Source organism: Athene noctua, chromosome 1 (assembly GCF_965140245.1).
Source record: "Athene noctua chromosome 1, bAthNoc1.hap1.1, whole genome shotgun sequence".
NCBI classification, from domain to species: Eukaryota; Metazoa; Chordata; class Aves; order Strigiformes; family Strigidae; genus Athene; species Athene noctua.
Genome location: NC_134037.1, coordinates 142,178,883 through 142,197,063, shown reverse-complemented (window position 1 = coordinate 142,197,063; position 18,181 = coordinate 142,178,883). Strand labels below are relative to the sequence as shown.

At 36.4% G+C, this 18,181-nt stretch overlaps 1 protein-coding gene across 5 annotated transcripts in view; it reads left to right on the top strand.

Annotated features, from left to right (window-relative positions):
* CBLB (Cbl proto-oncogene B) overlaps positions 1–18,181 on the top strand; it is a 132,655-nt gene that overhangs the window by 56,955 nt on the left and 57,519 nt on the right. For all 5 annotated transcript variants that reach the window (XM_074898645.1, XM_074898683.1, XM_074898674.1 and 2 more), the window contains exon 4: positions 10,499–10,645. In XM_074898645.1, the coding sequence (XP_074754746.1) occupies positions 10,499–10,645 (147 nt within the window). The remainder of the gene's footprint in view (positions 1–10,498; positions 10,646–18,181) is intronic.

Genomic DNA, 18,181 nt, shown 5'->3' with positions numbered 1-18,181 from the left:
AAATTCTTATTTTGATACAATTTTTCACAGACCTTCAAATATATTTGTGAAGATGTTGAGTTGGACTGTTCCTCTACTCATTTAATGATGATACTTTTAACAGGAAGATACGTGGGATGAAGAGGGTTAGTCTTTGTACAACAAAGAACTCTGCTTTGGATGAGAGGCTCCTACCACTGCCACAGAACAAATACGTAGAAGTAATGATGTATGAGAGGCTGAAAAAGTAGAATCCAAGGACTTCAGAAAAAATTGAGTTCTAGGGCAAAATGTGCAGCTCAACATTGTCTCTCGACTAAGTCTCAAAAGCAGCTCAGCCAGGAAAATTCCCTTTTGGCCAGTCTCTTAGGAATGTTGGAACAGCTTGTTGATTTGTAATCTTGTTGTCTTGCACTCAGGAGAAATCATGTGTGACGCTGCAGGTTATGGCACATTTTAAAATAATCTAGAAAAAACACATTAGTTTTGACACTTCTCTACTCTCCTAATGTATGGAAGTGAATGCTAGGTTATTTTAAAACTTCTGTTGAGATCCCTTCTCTGTATCAGAAGATCTGACTGGTAAAAATGCTATTGCACTACTTACGACTCACCAAAAAAAAAATAAATTGAATTACAATGTTTTAAAATTGAAAAGGTAAGATCTCAAAAGAATTGCTAGAAGTAAGGTTGTATATGTGACCATGATTGGTCCCCTTTGTCTTTGTACATTGTGATTGTCTCTAGAGTATGAAATTTTCTTATTCCATGACATTTTCTTATTCCATTCCTGGGTAGGCCTGAATGCACAGTGTAGATAATTATAGCAAGCAACCATAATACATTTGTTTCTGATGTTTAATGCATCTCCTTACAGTTTGTTTTATTCTGTGATGTTTGAATTCTTCTCTAAAAGCACTGACATTTTTCTCAGGGACTTTCCTATGCTACTCTGCATTTATCATACCTTTTTAATTCAAGTTTCACCAAGTTCAATGTTGCCATCTATTTCTTTCCATCTCCCTTCTCTAGCTTCTGTCTTTGACCTTGAATCAAACAGCTTGTCTCCCTTTCTGCATTCATTGGGTGCTTCACTGAGGGAAATTAAGGAAAAAATTTCTTATCCTATCCTCTTTGGTGTTGAAAGTTCTCTATTTGAGAAAGAGTTGTACCACACAGCTACAAGCTAGCTCAGGCTGAGTTGTCTGCAAATTTTTCATATGTAATTTAGACAACCACAGGAGCTGAGAATTTTGAATTTTGTTTTGGACCCCATTGGATAAGATTTTTCTCAGTTTCATCATATAGCCAAATTTGTATAAGTTTTCACGAGAGTACTAGGAGGTATATGTGATCCAAATACCATTTCCTGTTAAATATGAAAATTGGATTTAGGTACTTGAGAAAAAGACATACATGCATATTAGTTTGACAAACCTTAATGTCAGCAAAAGGTATTACCAGTCCTGCTTTCAGAAATGGCTATATTGTGTTGCATATTTTTTCCTCAGTCATTGAATGTGACGAGAGCAGTAAGCCTGAAAAAATTTAGATTACCTGTTTAACAATCAGGAAGATTTGTCTACACAAGAAACTACGCTTGTAGAATTCAATAGGTTTTTAGTTTAAAGGTAAGTACTTTATAATGCCTGTTGCTTAGGACACATTTCTATGGAGTTTCTTTTTAATTTATTTCATGTAGGAAAAATTACAGCAGGTTTCAAGGTGAGGTAATAGAGTCAATAGAAAATTCAGAATAAACAAGCCTGCAGTACGTGTTCTGAACTATTTCTGTGTAAGAAAATAGCACACCGCAACCCAAAAAAGTGAAGTGTAATCGACTGTTTGCTGCTCAGATAGCAGGCAGACCTGGATACTAAGAGTTTTACTCAGGGTGCTATAAGGCACACGTGCTTCGTTGGTGTTAGCACCTCAGAACCACTGAGTTTCCTTGTGCTACATGACAACAAACTAGATGAAGCACAACACAGAATTAAACCACTTTGCTCATGGTAGATTGCTGTCAAGCAGATAAAACACTGAGTCACATCAGTACGTCCTTGTGCCATCCTTGGCCTTTGGGCTGCTGCTGTTAGCTGTGGCAAGATTTGTGCCAGACTCAACCTTGCATCCCTTCCAGTGTCACTTGAGTTGCTCCACATAACAGAAGTGTCTCTTTTTGCATGCAGCTTTGCTTGACCTGGCATGGATGTGCTTTATCCATGGCATGGATAATCTCCAAACCAAGTAATCATCACGGGAATTATGAGAGTGATGATTATACGGGGAAATGTTAACACCTGCTGATGTTATCAGTTATAGTTCTAGTACATGGATAGTATGCATTATGGTAGTAACCACACTTTGCCATGAAATTCAAGGTGTTTACTGTCCTAATCAGGTGCTAAAAATGACACCGACCACACCTCTAACAGACTGCTTATTTTGGCCAAGTATACTTTTGAATATTCCTTCCACTTGAAGAAAGCTTTGGAAGGTGATGAAAACATACTAATTGGATCTTCCTTGTTCCATAATAATTCATATTTTTTTAAAAAAGTTTTATGTATTTAGTGACTTAATTCAACTTTTCAAAACCAGGATTTACCCTTGTTCCTGGGGATTTCTGTGACAGCTCCAGTTTTATTTATAGATGAAGATATTTGACGTTGCACATCAGTCAGTGTTCAGTTAATAACATTGGATCTTGGTAGACAAAGACATCTGCAGGAGGAGGACAGAGGAAACAACAGTGCTAAACAACGTTATGTTCCACTAATGAGTGGAACCATAGTGCAAAAGCAACTGACTGTTAAAAAATAGCAAATAAAACTAAACAAACCAGTCTTCAGCTTTATTTTTTTAATCTATATACATATCAGATTAAGTATGTTAAATCATGTGTTTTGTAAGGATGATACAGTAGCTCAGTTAAAAGTTTTAGTAGTAAAATCAACAGATCTGTTAGTTCTTTATGTTGCTACTTGTTATGTCATAGGATTGACTATCCTTTACAAAGTATTTATACTTGTAAATATTCAGACCAGTTTCATTCAATTTCCTTTCCATGAGTAACATCCTCTTTTTTTTTTTTGTTACCTCTGTCCTTTTGCATAAGTAAATAGAGATAATAACTATTTATGGGGAAAATTATTAGATCTTTAGCTTGTCAACACACCATTTTTCATTTTTGACAGCTTGCATTCTGCTTTATGCAGACTGTATTTCCTTTGTTTACTTTAATTCCTGCTAATGCTCTTTGTTTTCATTTCATGGACATGTTTTTTACCTTTGTATACCTGAGTACTGGTGAGAAAAGAGATTAAATTGCTTTAGGAGTACCTTGAGACATTCATCTGGGCTGGATAACTGTCCTATGGACAGAACTGGAAGTAGTGAAATCTTGAAAAAGTGGGCTGTAAAGCCCAACTGACAAGAGCTATTAATGATTGTTGCTTTATGGAGTGTGTGTTTAGCAAAAACCAAATATAATCATTAGTTAGAATTTTATTTAAGAGATGTTGGTAGGCACAGTGGCATGCCAGTTAATAAATGAAATATCAGAGAGAGAGTAGTGAGTAGACAGACTCATCAGTTTCTGGAGTCTTAGATTTGGAGAAACAGTGGCCATATTTGTATCTATATTTCATTTTCCTTTACTAAGCTATTGTATATTTTTTGTTAATTTTCCGTAGATAGGGCAGCAAATACCTACTGTAAAAGCAACGACAGCTGATAAATGGTTTTGAAAGATGGAACGAAATTTTAAATTCTTCAGGCATTGCCTTCTTCCATTTTGTTATTCTTCTGGACTTCAAAATAAGAGAACAAAAGGAACCAGACTGCAGGTGGAAGTTGGTGTGTTAATGTAAAATGATTTTTAAGCAAAGGAAAAGGTGGAGGAAAATTCAAGGTGATGTTGTGATCAACTTTGTTTTCCCAAACATCTTTGCCCAAATCTTATCCAAAGTCTGCCATTTTTATCTTTTTGGTATCCATTGTGAATAGCACAGCTGCAGTAGACTTGCACAGTAACTCTTCGTATCTGTCAAAGAAGTTGATGGAGAGGTGTTCAAAGAAGGGTACTGCTTTCCTGCTCGTGATAAGCTCAGCTCTTCCAGGATTCAAGGGAAAAGTAATCGTTGCCTCTAGCTAGTTTCTTACCATTTTATACTTGTTTTTTATGTTCATCATATGATGAATTTAATTACTGGCTGAATCTCACCATGTTTAAGGCAGTCTTTTGTTTGTTTGTTTGTTTTCTGAGCTTACAGAAAGCACAGCAAAGTTAAGTTATTTGTCTATATTCCACGAGTCAGCAGCACCAGTAGGAAATAGCCCATGCTTATTCTTAATCCCAGGAATATTTCAGCCCAAGAATAGGCCCATATACTTTAGTCCCTGAACAATACCCTGTCCTTATATAGCTTTGGAAAAAAAACAAAAAACAAAAAAAAAAAAACCACAAATTGCACAGATCCAGAGTTGAGCTGATCGCCAAGTATGATGGTAGACAGATTATTTTTGTTTTTTCTCCACAGACATGTTGACAGGAACCTTTGGTTTCCTTTACTTCCTCTGAAGTGTTAGGGAGAGCTCCACTGTTAAGACTGACTAACTGTATTCTATACCTGTAGTTTTCTAAAACAGCAGTGTTGGCTCTTTTTTTTTTTTTTTTTTGTTGTTGTTGCTGTGTTGTGGGGTTTTTTTCTTCCAATGTTTACTGTCCATGAAAAGGGAAGTTCTAGACTAGGAAGGGGGATTAATGAGTCAGGGTTATACTGGATTATCAAGAGTGAACTGCTAGCAGCATGTATTATTTTTTATTATGTTCCCCTGCCTTCTGGAGAACTTCCGAAATACGGGGTTTTTTTCACGATTGGTCCTGAATTTAGTACATTCCTGTCTGTATCACTTGTCAGTAGTTAATGGCAGAAGTATAATCTGTGAAGGGTATCATGGACAGATATGATTTTCCTCATGGTGGCGAAATACATATGGGAAATAATTTGCAAAGGGTTTGTTTTTTTTTTTTCACAGAATGGAAGCCTGGGGTACAAAATGTAAAGGCTGAACTCTTTGAGAGCAAAGTTGGAAGAGCTCGAACAGTGGGTCTCCACCTCCCTCTTGTACCTGAATCACCAGACTCTGTTCTGTCCCTTTAAATGAGTAAAGTCTATTTTGTAGGATCCCTTGTTTTACTGCAACTTGAACATATGGATCAGAAATCTGTTTTGAATATAACTAATTATGTGAAATGAGCTCTGTACATATGCTTTGGATTTTGAAGCTTTAATATTTGGGGGGGATGGATTTTTAAAAGTTAAAATAAACAATTCACCTTATGAAAGCATTTCAAACTTCCTTTTATCTTGGTTCATAAGCAGTTACGATTTGCAGTTTTGCCAGCTAACAGAGCTGTCTTTGTACAATTATTCTAAATAAGAATTGTAGAGGAATTATCTGTTATTTAGTAATAGTCTGGTATACTTTTGTGTCAGATCTATCTGGAAAATATTCTTAGCTGCCAAATGGATTTTATTCTAGCTCTAAAGACTGTTTTTCTGTGCCAGGGGATTGAGTTATAGGAGCTTGGAGAGTTGATATATTGTTTATTACAGCAGGTTGTTGTTTAACAAAGTATATCTATGTGGCTGTAGAAAGATAAACGCTTACGAGATGGAATGAAGAAGGAAACCCAGCAGTAACCTAATTTTTGGAATGACATAACTGCAAAGATATACAGTTCGACTTCTTTTCTACAGAATGTTTTTTTTCTTGAAATATGTATAGTTGTAAAATAAAAATAATTGTTTTTTACGGGAGATAGTAATATACAAGCATGAAAGTAGAAATTATATACACATACAGTATGCAAGCAGGTTTATGCATTTCCAAGTTGTTGCATGAGATATAAATACTATTGCTAAAATAACTTTGTCTTCATTATCATCTGTGAAATCCACTAATAATGAAGGATCAGGGCACAGATGTATGCTTTGCTTTGTGTATTTATTTATATAGTGATTCTGCCAAGTGTATTTGTTTGGAGCTCTTGGAGTATTTTACTCCATTCATCTGCATAGGCAGGCAGTAAATGCAGGACACAGGTGTTCCTCCCACCTCATCAATCAGGCCAGTGGCGGAAAGGAAGTGACACTGCCCAATTCCCTATCCAGTTCTGTTTGCTAGACCATATTGCCTTCCAAAAAGTAAAATTAGCTTTCATACAGTGACTGCAGCCTTGGCACAGCCAAAACTTACCTCTGTTCTTACATGCCGGTCATGCTTCACTTTCCTGTTTAATAGATCCAGGAGAGTAGGACTGTTTCAGACCTAGTACTAGCTGCTGCTGCTCTGGTTATGGATAGGATGTTGTAATATTAACATTATTAAGCCCTATTTTCAAATCACATATGACTGGGTATTTGAAAAGTCCTTCAGGTATGAAATCTTCGCAGTATTCTCTAGCCTGACCCCTCCCTCCCCAGAGTTGAAGAGAAAATCGATTCAGAATATAGTCATTTACAGAAAAGTGAGCAATTGTTTTCAGGCTTTACTGTCTGTATTTTAGAAAACTCACTGATGAGTTGTAACTCCAAAACACAGATTAATTTTAAAATTAAGAAAATGCATCTATCTTCTAATTAACCAAAAGATGTTTACTGATTCAGTAGACCTTCACAAGTTTACACTAAATAAAAATTCAAGTTTTAATTTTTATATCTCATGCATTCTCAGGTTGGTTTGAACCTTGTTGGTTCTTTAGTATATCTGTCACATACAAGCATGTCTGGCAACAAATAATAGAGTATGACTGAAAAACTGGTACTTCAGAAATCAAATTCTATATGGGATTTGAACTGTATGGCATCAGTTTGAGTTGCCAAAAGAGGATCAGCAAAAACTAAGCATGAATCATAGGAAAGACATCAAGTAATAGGTGTCGCGTATGTTGTAAATAATATGGAAGAGACTTACACTATGCATTGTATAAAATGCAGTTGATATAGCATCATTTAGTGTTAAAATATTCTTAAATCTTACCACAGTAGCTCTTATATTATGGAGAATGATCATCTCTGTTCAATTTGGTATAGAGGCACTGTTGTTTTATTTTGATTTCTGAAAGATAAGGTTTTTCTCATCAGCATGAAACCATTCTCTACAGAAATAAAGATGGTGTTTGTGCTCTGTATCAGGTGTAACACAGCTGAGGAAAGAAATCCCACATCTAACCTGCTTCAGGTTGCCAGTGAAGGTATAATTTTAAACCCTGAAGGCTGGCTGCTGAGGCATTAAAACCATTTTTTCCTCTATAATTTGGATACCATTTTTTTGAGTTGTAGCTCAAATATGATCCCTTAAGGTATCTCTTCCCTCCTAGAAGCTAGTGAGTCAAAGGGTCTCTCCAGATCATGTATCTGCTCAGCTCTTCTGTGCCACTGGACTATGAGTACAGTTGTCTCTCTGCTGCTACAACAGTCTTCCAGTCTTCACTGTGACCAGGAGAAGAAAGGCCTATGTTAGTCAGAGATGCAGATGGCTTTCTTTACAGTCTCATGGTGGGAATGAGTCTTAAAATAGGTGGCTCAGATTGACCATTTTTTTTGCTTCTGTTAGGATTATTCACTAAAGTGCTGAAGCTGATGGTTTTAGTTGTTGTTTTACAAATAAATAGGACTTGAATACCTTGTCTTACGCTTATGAATGGAAAATGATATGGAAAATTTTTGGCATTGCTCCATCTTTATATGGGGAGAGAGAAAGGAGTCATCCTAACTTAGAAAATGGAGCCGCACAGACTGTCAAGTGGATAGAGTATGTGCTTCTTGAGGTGCCCTGGGAAAGCCCTCTGCAAGACAGCAAAAGTACATGTACTAAAACAGACATTGTCAGGAGAGTGAAATGCACAGGGAGGGAGAATCACTGGCCCACCCTTATGGCATTATCTCTGCACCTTGTCTAATTCTTGAAAGCCATTTCTGAAATCATTCAGCTTTGTATCTCTGTCTCAATAAGTTACCAAGATCTGGTAGCACATAAACATGTCTAAACAAAAATGGTGCAATGTGCTTTACAATTCTAAAAAAAAAAAAAAAAAAGTGATTATTTGATACCAAAGTAGGACTTGAGATAATAAATTGGTAGAGCAAGAATCAAAATTAAGAGGAAACACAGCTACCACATATATAAATGATCAAGAATTTGCCATTTTCTGCTGTGCATATATGCCGTGATATGTGTTCAGGCACAGATAAGGTTCTAGTTGGTTTGAAGCTTCAGCTTCGCAGTCAGATAAAAAGAAGGTATCTTAGTTTGATATTAAAACTTTTTTTGTTGTTTATACAAATACAAACAAATAATTCGACTTTTGTTTTAGCCAACTTCTATAGTGAAACAAAAGTGTATTGATGAACTTAGTGACTGGTGCTATTCAAAGACAGAAAGAACAGGCTTTGTGATTTAGATACAGCCATTTGGATGCATGTCTGTACTGTGCGTTTGCTGACCAGTTCTTACCAGTTGTTGGTGCTGGTCACGTACTGTGCAGCTATACCTAACGGGCAGTGCATGTGCCTGGACTCAAGCATACAGCCACACACCCCTGGCTCTGGGCAAGGAAGTGCCCCAGATGGCACCTGTATGTGAGTTCATCCCTTAGTTCGCTACAGGGCTCAAGCCTCACCAGTCCAACAAGCTGTACATGAAAAAGACCCTTGCAGCACAGTGCATTGCTAATGTAGACAGATACATGGTGTATCAGGCAAGGGAGAGCTCTGTTCATACTTGCACTGAATCATGTTGCCATCTGTCCTGAGTACAGAAAGCTTTTTGCTTGATCTTGGGTCTAGGACAGGCCGAGGAAGCCACATTAAAATATCTGTTGCTTGCTCTCTGCATCAGGCTTGAGTTCTGAGGAGTAAAATAATAAAGAGCACATGTGTGTAATTAAAGTAGAAAGGAAATAAGAAGGGGGATAGCAAGGAGCAAATCCAGAAAATACAGAACAGTTGGGTGTCATAATTACAGACATCTGATTATACTGGAGGAGTTAAAGGACTCTGAAAGAAATAGCCCTACAACTATTCTGAATTGTGAGGGGAGGGATGGTGTATTTATCAGGGGTTTGTTTTGTTTGTTTTACATTACTTATGTTTTCAAAATAACTATTTTCATTATAGTTTTCCCGGTAGCAAACCTTTGTTAAAATCTGCAGAACAGCTTCCACTGGAATCCCTATTATAAGTTGTTCACAAATTTACTGCTTCAGTACTAAGTTGAGTGTTCTTTTTAGGAAGACCCTAGGAAATCTGTTCAACTATTTTGTTGAGATACTGAGCATTCTGAAAGGTATTGGTGTGCATGTGTAAAAAATCTCCCTTAATCTTTTCATGTGCCTAGGGACTTACGAGTAACCTTGAATTTATTTAAAATACTGTTTATAAGCGGTTATAAATTACGTGATTGATAAGCATTTTATTATGTTTCTCATTAAATTGAGACACTATTAAGCAGTACCTGAGATTGTGAAAGGTGAATGGGCTTGACACAGAACACTTCTAACTCATTAAATTACATCAGGATACAAGTACTTCATCAGAAACAGCTCAGTCTCCTGCGTGGTCTCTATTTCATATATCATGAGGGACAATACTGCTTTTTTACTACAAGGATCATCTAAGGAATCTTCAGAAGGAAACTCCCTTAAAGATTGCTTCACCCTTCTTCTCTCTCCTCTTCCCACCATCTCCCACAGATTTTTCCATACAAAAGGATTATTTGCTTTTAAGGATGCTGTTCTTTGCATGACACTAATTGGGATTTCTGTGCCAAAACCAAAATAATTTTTAATTAACTGATACAAGTCTGGAAAGCTTATGGAAGTGAGCTGGTAGCAAAGAAAAGCTTTATTCTTGTTTCTAACATGCTACTGAAAGCAAGTTTTAACTAAAGGCATTTAAAAAGCGAATAGGAAGTAGCTGCAGTAAGGGAAGACTGGAAAGAATAAAAATAATAAAATTGTCATAGGAAAAAAGAATAAACCTAGTCCTGTGCTGTTTGTATTTCTAGAAACTTGGGCTGAAATAGGTTTGATATCATACGTAAATCTATATTTTGAGGTATTTGATATGGCTGGTTTTTTTAAAATGTATTAGCTATCTAATTAGTATACATTTCTGCTTCTGCAATGATTAAATGAAATAGAAATACACAAGATTAGTCTTTATGGGGATCAGTTATATATCTGGAATATGCCGCTGAGAACTCAAATCTGTTGCTGAACAGATGTTTTTATATTCATGAATACTTAACGATAAATATGTCCTCAGAAGTGCATGGAACCACAAACTACTGTTTTGTATTTCTTTGTGTTTTCGGTTGAAATATCAGTGGGGTTTTTTGTGTCACACAGTGACACAAATATGCAGGATATATGAGATACTGAAAGATTGATTCAACTTATTAAATTTTAAGGATTTTATGTGAATTTTTTTTTTTCCTATTATATCTGCAGGAGAAACCTAACAAAGCTGTCCCTCATCTTCAGCCACATGCTAGCAGAAATCAAAGCTATTTTTCCCAATGGCCAATTCCAGGGTGATAACTTCCGTATCACCAAAGCTGATGCTGCAGATTTCTGGAGAAAATTCTTTGGAGATAAGTAAGTACTAACATTTTACAAAATCCTTAATTCTTTCTAATCATAAGCACAAAAAAGAATGATATTGTTTGTTTGATTGTTTTTTTTCCTAAAATCCAAATAATGTTTCTAAGTATGTGGGTGGGCATTTTAAAGGTAATTTCTTGTTCAAGTCTTTAAATTGGCTGAAATAGGTAAATTCATTATTAGTAAGTTGTTTATTTTTTTAAGTGTTGTAATTCGCTCAAAGGATTAATAAAAATGTGTGGCTAGTTCTGTCAAGGGCAGTTAGACCCCATCATAAATTAGACTCTATTGCATGAAGTTTATTGGCTCCATTCTAAGGTGAAGATAGTACTTTTTTTCATAATGTACATGGCAAATCATGTCCATTCATATTATAGGTATTCTATAAATGATAATTCTTATAAAGTCTGAATTAGAAACTTGATATTGGTCTCATGGACAGTATATTTTCTTATCCCATCTTTAACTTTCTAACTATGAGAAAATTTAGCGTTTTTTAAGTAATTAAAATAATGTTTTTATCCCTTATTATTGAAACTTTTTTCTACAGCTGTACTACCTATAATATAGTCACAGGAGACTAATGTTTTCATTTCAAGTTCTGCTACAGAAAGAGATAGAATAACTGGAGATATCTCAGAAGTTTTAATCAAAAGCAGGTTTGGGGGAAATGTACAGTTCAAGAATGGGTCACAAAAATGAATGCTAAGTGTGACTTGTGATTGAAACCTTATAGCAAGTGCAACATTGAAAATGTAAAAGCAGGCAGGTGTGGGGTTTTTTGTTTGTCTCTGGGAAACAATTTTGTTTATTATATAGAGATAGGCTAATACAAGATGTGTGGCTTCATCGCTTCCTCATATGGAATGTTTATTAGTGGTGCAGTGATGTAAGAAGGAGGCGGCAAGAGGTTTGTATATTTTATGGTATAATGGAACACTCATTATGGTTATCACGTCTGATACCTTGCGCAGTGTAGACCATGACATGTCACAGAACAATTCCTGCAACAATCTGTTACGTTTTCTGAGCAAGAGCAGCACTTTAAGTCTTTCATTCTTTATTTAGAATACCAGTGTAGTAGATTGGCACTTTTGCAAATTAATTTTGTCAGTGTGAATCTACAACAGTTTCACTTCCTTTTTTTGCTAGTCTGAAGCTAGCTTCCAGCTTGATGGTTTCATTATAGTGTTCCTTGGTAACTTCAGTCTTCTAACAAATTTATTTCCCACGTACAAAATGTTAGTGTGATCAAGTTGCTGTATCAATCTTTTTGTTAAAAGGAAGAAATCTGACCACATTTTATGTTATTCATTTTAATGTGAAGATGATCAAAATACCTACAAAAGTTCAGATAAAGTTACCTGAAAGATTATTTTACATGGTATGCAGGGGTCTCTAGCAGATGAGGTTTTTAAAAACCATGTCACTCAAAAAAAAAGAAAAACGGGAGTTTTCAAAAAATGACTAGTGATCATCTTTGTTCGGTGTTTTTCTTTTCTCTTTCTTCCCTTTGCTTAGCAACTCTCAAATTTTAAATCTCCTCATGGTCCTTCTATTTTTCCTGTTGAGTTCTGTCCTTGAATGACCTTTACCAGCTGTCTTGTTTGCAAATTGCATTTCTGTCGTTGGGATTTATAGATCTCATCTTCTGCAAACTGCTGTTTCTTTCTGTCGTTTCATTTTCACCAGTTTCGTCAGCTTCCCTATTAACTATGATGTTCCTCTTTGTATTTCTCTACTAACTAGTACTTTGTGTGAGATTCAAGTGCTTCCCTTCATATTTCTTTCCAGTGGTCCTGCCAGTATCCTATGGGAGATGGCACAATAGATAGGTATTTAAAGTGTCAGATGGTAGGATTCTGTAACATATTAATAAGTTTTTATCAGAACAAGGTTGGTAAGAGGAATCAGTCATGTGAATGACTCAGCTCTACCCTTGTCTTTCTCTTGTTCACACTTGACTCTTGTCTTTCCTGATTCAACCCCTGGAGTGCTTCTTTCTAATCCTTTTCAGTGCTGCAGAGCTTTTGCCATACCTTTTTTATGCTTTGCTTTTTTCCTGCTTAAGTAAACGTCTTTATAAAATGCAACTTTAAATATGAACTCTCGGTACTAACCCTTTGACTTCTTCCCCCTCCATATGTACTCTGATAGGGGGTTAATTTTGGGGTTTTTTTTGGTTAAAGCATCCATGCACCAAAAATGCCTAAGAATCAAGGCAGTTTTGGCATGTCTGATTAATTACATGTGTAACCTTGGTCATCTAGTATAGCCTGGAAGTTTTGAGTTCTGTACTGTCAGCTGCTTTGCTTTCAGACTGGGTAAATAACTACTGTTATTACTGTTCCCATCTCTTTTCTAATAAAGTCAAGCTGGTTTAGTTACCTGTCTTCTAAGCAGTGAACAGTTGATCTATGCTTGGCAGCCTTGCCATTATTTCAGGTTTAGTTAATTGTGCTTGAGTAACTGTAAAACAAGTAACAGCATGTATGTCAAAGAGATGAGAAAAAGGTTTATTTGGCATTATGTTTAATCTCTTCGTTAAACAAAATACCTGAAGCTTTAAAAACAGTAATTATTCTCTAATCCATTTAGAAATATATGGCAGGTATGCCTGTGAGCCACATCTTTTACAGTGGGCCTGTTATGACAAATTAGTTTGCAAATATGCTAATATCACTTTCCTAGATGCAGAGCCTGCCTAAATATTTTGGGTGTTGTAAACAACAGATAAAATCTGTTTCTAACCTGACCACCTAAAGATAGATCCCTAGGACTATCTGAAACCTCCAGCTCTGTTTAGATATGCAGTGCAATGAAGGGAGCTCAGGGAGGAACTATATTTTATCTTCCCTGACTGTATCTAGCAAGCCTGGACTCCTCGCTTGTTTGCAAAAAGCAGCCCTTACTTGCTGCTCAATATTAGAGCATTAAAAAACCCCTAAGTTGTGCTGGATCTCGCCTTCTGATAGGTAAACTGTAGCACAAAAAATAATTACGATGCATTGTTTGACCTGATTTGAAGGAGGGAATTGGAATTATTAGATTAATTTATTATTCTTTTCAGCATAATATTGTAATTATAGCCTTCCTGTTTGTAAACCTTATGAATTGTTAGCTTTTATATAATCGCTTTCAGCCTTGATTTCCTTCTAAAATGCATTTCTTTTTTTAATTTGAAATATTCTAACTAACAAGAAGGAGGGTAATAGCCATTTATGTTTTGAAGTTGACTCTTTGGCTTTCAGTTTTTGAAAATGTGACCTATGCTTCCATTTACAGAAAGCAATATATTATAATTTGCTGAGGAATAAAATTAAAAAAATACAATTCTCAAGAGTCCAGTTTGTAGTTCAAAAAAACCCAACCAATCTATATCTGATTTCTTTCACTGCTTTTCCCCAGTGAACAGGAAGCTTCTGGTTTTGTTGGTTACATTTGTCTGTCTGAACACTTGCTGCAAAATTGACAGCTGTAACTAAGTTCATTCATGCTGTTAATAATAATTATCATAGGGCGCAGTCATTCTTTTCATGTTTAAAGCTAGTCAGGTGTACATTTACATGACTTCAAACTCATTAGCAAAATAAATGGCTAGGCTAAGTGTCTCAAGTCTCTGATGATCACACATCTAGCCGTTCTTTGAATTTCTGTAGAAAACACAGAAGTAGAACTCAGCAAGTAATTTGAATGGTGCCGTCAGAGCAGTGTGCTGAGGTAACTTCACACTTTCTTAGCCTTCGGATACCTGCTCAACTTTTGTATTTCTGGTACACCTCTACAAGACTTCTAGATAATGTCAGTAGCTAGAGTAGCTTGGATAGGAGGTGCTTGTGGGAGCAGCAGGTACGTTGGTAGTAGAAGTCATAAGACCTTGCATAGGCAGAGAGTGCAAAAGGAGAGCCTTTGCAATTGGGAGGTTTTCCAGTATCACATGTTTCAGTGGAGAATGGAAAACCTTGGAAGTGATATGATGCTTGGAAAGGATATGGAGAGAATAATGTGGGATTTAGGAATGGATAGGGAGGATTCATAAATCAAAGGTCAGAGATGAGATTTTGATTATTTAGGTGGAAGGAGAATGTGGACAGTAGCAGTAGGATGAAGAAAGAAGTGGAGGAATTGATTTTTCTTCAAGGGCAAAGTAGAACCTGTGTCCAAATTAGGGTTTAGGTGTGGAGGTCAGCAATGTCAGTTAGAAGGCCCAGGATAGTTTTTGTGTATTGACTTTGTAAAGGAAGCTGACAGAGAAAAGCTAACAGGGAGATCAGGGAAGAGAGGATTTAGGATTTGCTTTGTGAAAGCAAAAACCAGGAATGAGTGAGAACCTTCCAGAGGCTGAATGACGGTAGTAGGCTGAGAAATGGAGCTCCCTGGCATATTCACAGTCTATGAGGAGGAAGAGAGCCTCTTAAAGTAAAGGATCTGGCTAAAAAAGAACTAAGGAATAAATTGGCACAAGCTTTACACCACGGTCAAGGTCAAGTTCTTAACCCAAGATTTATACCAAGAAAGAGCTTGATAGTGTCAAAAGCAGGAAAGCAGTGACATGGAGGAGGTGTGATTTTTTTTTTTTAAATTTATACCAATTACTAGAATACAATTATTGGAGCAAGTGGTTTTAGTGAAGTGAATCTTCACCCATGGTTTACCGTTATATTTGCACTGAAGCAAATGATAGTTAAATGTACGGCCAAATAGTAGTGTTAAATGGAACTGTGAAATTGTAAGGCATGTAATCAGCAGTTACATTTGTTTACAGATACTTTAGTAAGCCCCAGTGGGTTGTAAATATGCATATAAAACATAATCTGATAGCTTCTTCATTATCAGCATTTTATCACTGCACAGCGCTTGATGTTAATTTCCCCTGGTTCCTTGCTCATTTTAATAGCACCTCACGTCTTTGACTAGTTTTCTGTTCTGAGTAAAAATGTGCAAAATACCACTGGGGCCGATCCTGAACTGAGAAGGAGAGTGGGTGAGATGACCTAACAGATTTTTCCAGCCTCTGAATTTGAAAGCTATAGTGAAATCATGCAGGGCTTTAACTGTGGAAATTTGTGATTTGTGGCTCTCTTTGTGTTGCAGAATGAATCAGCAGTGAAATGTCAATGTTCTTAGATTTTCAATTCTCCATAGTTCTGCCATTTATTTTAACTTTTAAGGTTTTACTCTCCATTGTGAAACCTTAGAAAATTGAGTGCATTTCTGTTGTTATTGTCATATAAATTGATTTTCCCCCAACTTTTAGTTTCTGAGGAAATAGAAATTATTTCACTGCTAGGGTCAAACACATTACTATTTTAATGCTACAATACTTTTTTTTTTCCCCAGCTGAGGCCTGAAGTGTATTTACTTTTATTGGCATTTGGGAAAAAATGTGATTATTGATTTCTCAGTAGCAGTTAAACAGGGTATTTCAGATTGATATTCTAAATTTGAGTAGTTGTGGTTCTGCTGTGGTCAGTGCTTTTTGGCTCAGGAAGAGCAGACAGAGCCTCTGTGGCCTGGGTTCAGAGAACAAGCAGTAAAGCAAGTAGATCACAATGCACAACTTGACAACATTCAGCTGCCAGAATGTGAGACCTCAAATAAGCTAGGTTTAAACACTTTGTTGATCCTCTTAATTTAGTATTTGATTTCTTGTTCTTGTTGCTGATCATGTACAAGAGCCCTCCTGTTGCCTGAACACTGTAACAATATGGACTGAAGAGATGGTCCTGGCCCAAAGCAGCTTCAAATGCAAGTATGAACTGAAGTATAAAGGGAAACCAAAGATAAAGAGCAAGAGGCAGTGATCTGAGTGCCATAGTGTTCATCACCATCAAGAACAGTGTTTTGGCAACAGGAACTTTTAAAGAGAAGGAAGTAAACAGGGAATGGGGCTTTTAGAGGATAGTCATTCCCTCCGGTGATCAGCAGCATGGGTATTAGGTTTACTGATACCCTTGTCTAAAAACTTGAGGTAGAAGCAGAAGGTACAGTGCCCTGGGTGCTAGTAAGACAAATCTCGCTGGATCTTCCTCATACAAATGCAACACAAACAAGTTTGAACAAGATAGATAATATAGAAAAGAGCTAGTTAATGGAAACTTGCAAGATATGATTAAAAACCCGAAAAGGACATGGTCTTCACAACTGTTCTGGGTGGCTAAAAATAAGGTAAAACTGCACGTAGAAAGGGTAGGGAAAATAAGATTGTGGTTGGCACAGGAGATGATGAGACAGGAGAACAGATACTCGATGAAGAGGCAGTGTTTTAAGTATGAAAGGATGTGCAGGAGCATGAGTGTGCTTTGGATTTGTGGTTAGAGGTCAGAGTTAAAATATATAGATAAGTGTATCCCTTCAGGAATGCTTCAGGAAATACAGACTTCCTTCTTCCCTTAAGGAAGCACTAACTTGCTGTCTCTACATTAACATTCAATGTTGGAAGTGGATTTTTTTGGTGGTATATTGTCCCCATTTCATAAGGCTCATTTTCTCCTTTTACCTTCGCTTTTCTCATGTTAGATTTATCTATATTTCTTCTACATGATACAGTTATTTAATAAATTCAGAATCAATGAAAACATGTGGCCTCTCACTTAAAACTGAAGCAGCAGTCTTAAGAAAATGCTCTGTTCAGTGATGATAAACCAAAATTCACATTGCTCACTGCAGACTTGCAAAGAATGTTGTTTCTATCTGGGTCAGTATTCGCTTGAATGTTTTTTGAGTTTGCTCTGGATACAGTAATGCCCTTTTCATGTTATGTTTTCTGGCAACATTTAAGAGAGTCTCTTGCAGACAAAAATGTTGATTGTATGTGTAAGTTACACAGGTACCTGTTTATGTTCCTAGACATACTTGTGGTCTGCTCTGGTTCAAATGGAAGCAGTGTCACTTGACATACCAGAGTAGCTGCACCTCTGCAGTTCTACTGAAGTGCTCTAGTCTGCAGGTTCAGAAAATACTTGCTTCCTCTCCAGGCTTATTTTAATGTCTTGTGCTTTTTAATCATGCAGAAACATTCAGGGAGTTTAAGAAAATCCTTCATGTGCATGATCAGGGCAGGAAGGAAGGGAGAACCTAAATTCCTCTGTTAAATTGCTTGAAAATTACGTGCTGGACACTAATCTTTCTCTTTTAGACATAGGGCAATTGTGTGAGTAGTGTTTGAAACACTGTATTTGAAATTATACAGTGACACTTCCCTTTGACATGTGTCAATGATAGTAAATAAATACCATCCTATAGAGAAGTATTTTCAAAAATCTTTTTAAATTCATCACTCTTCAAATACACTTACTAATTTTACTATTGCAGAAGAGCTGTGGAGAAGTAGTATCATTTTGAGAGGCTTGGGGGAGAAATTACTTATTTTAGGGTATTTGACAGGACTTATATAAGATGACAACCCCAAAGTAATTGAGAAGATACAGATAGTTTTGTTGATTTGAGAGATACGGTGTGCCCAGAAAGCCTCTTCAGGAAAATTACTCATGATCATTTGGTTTATTTTGTGTTTTCTTTCCTTAAATT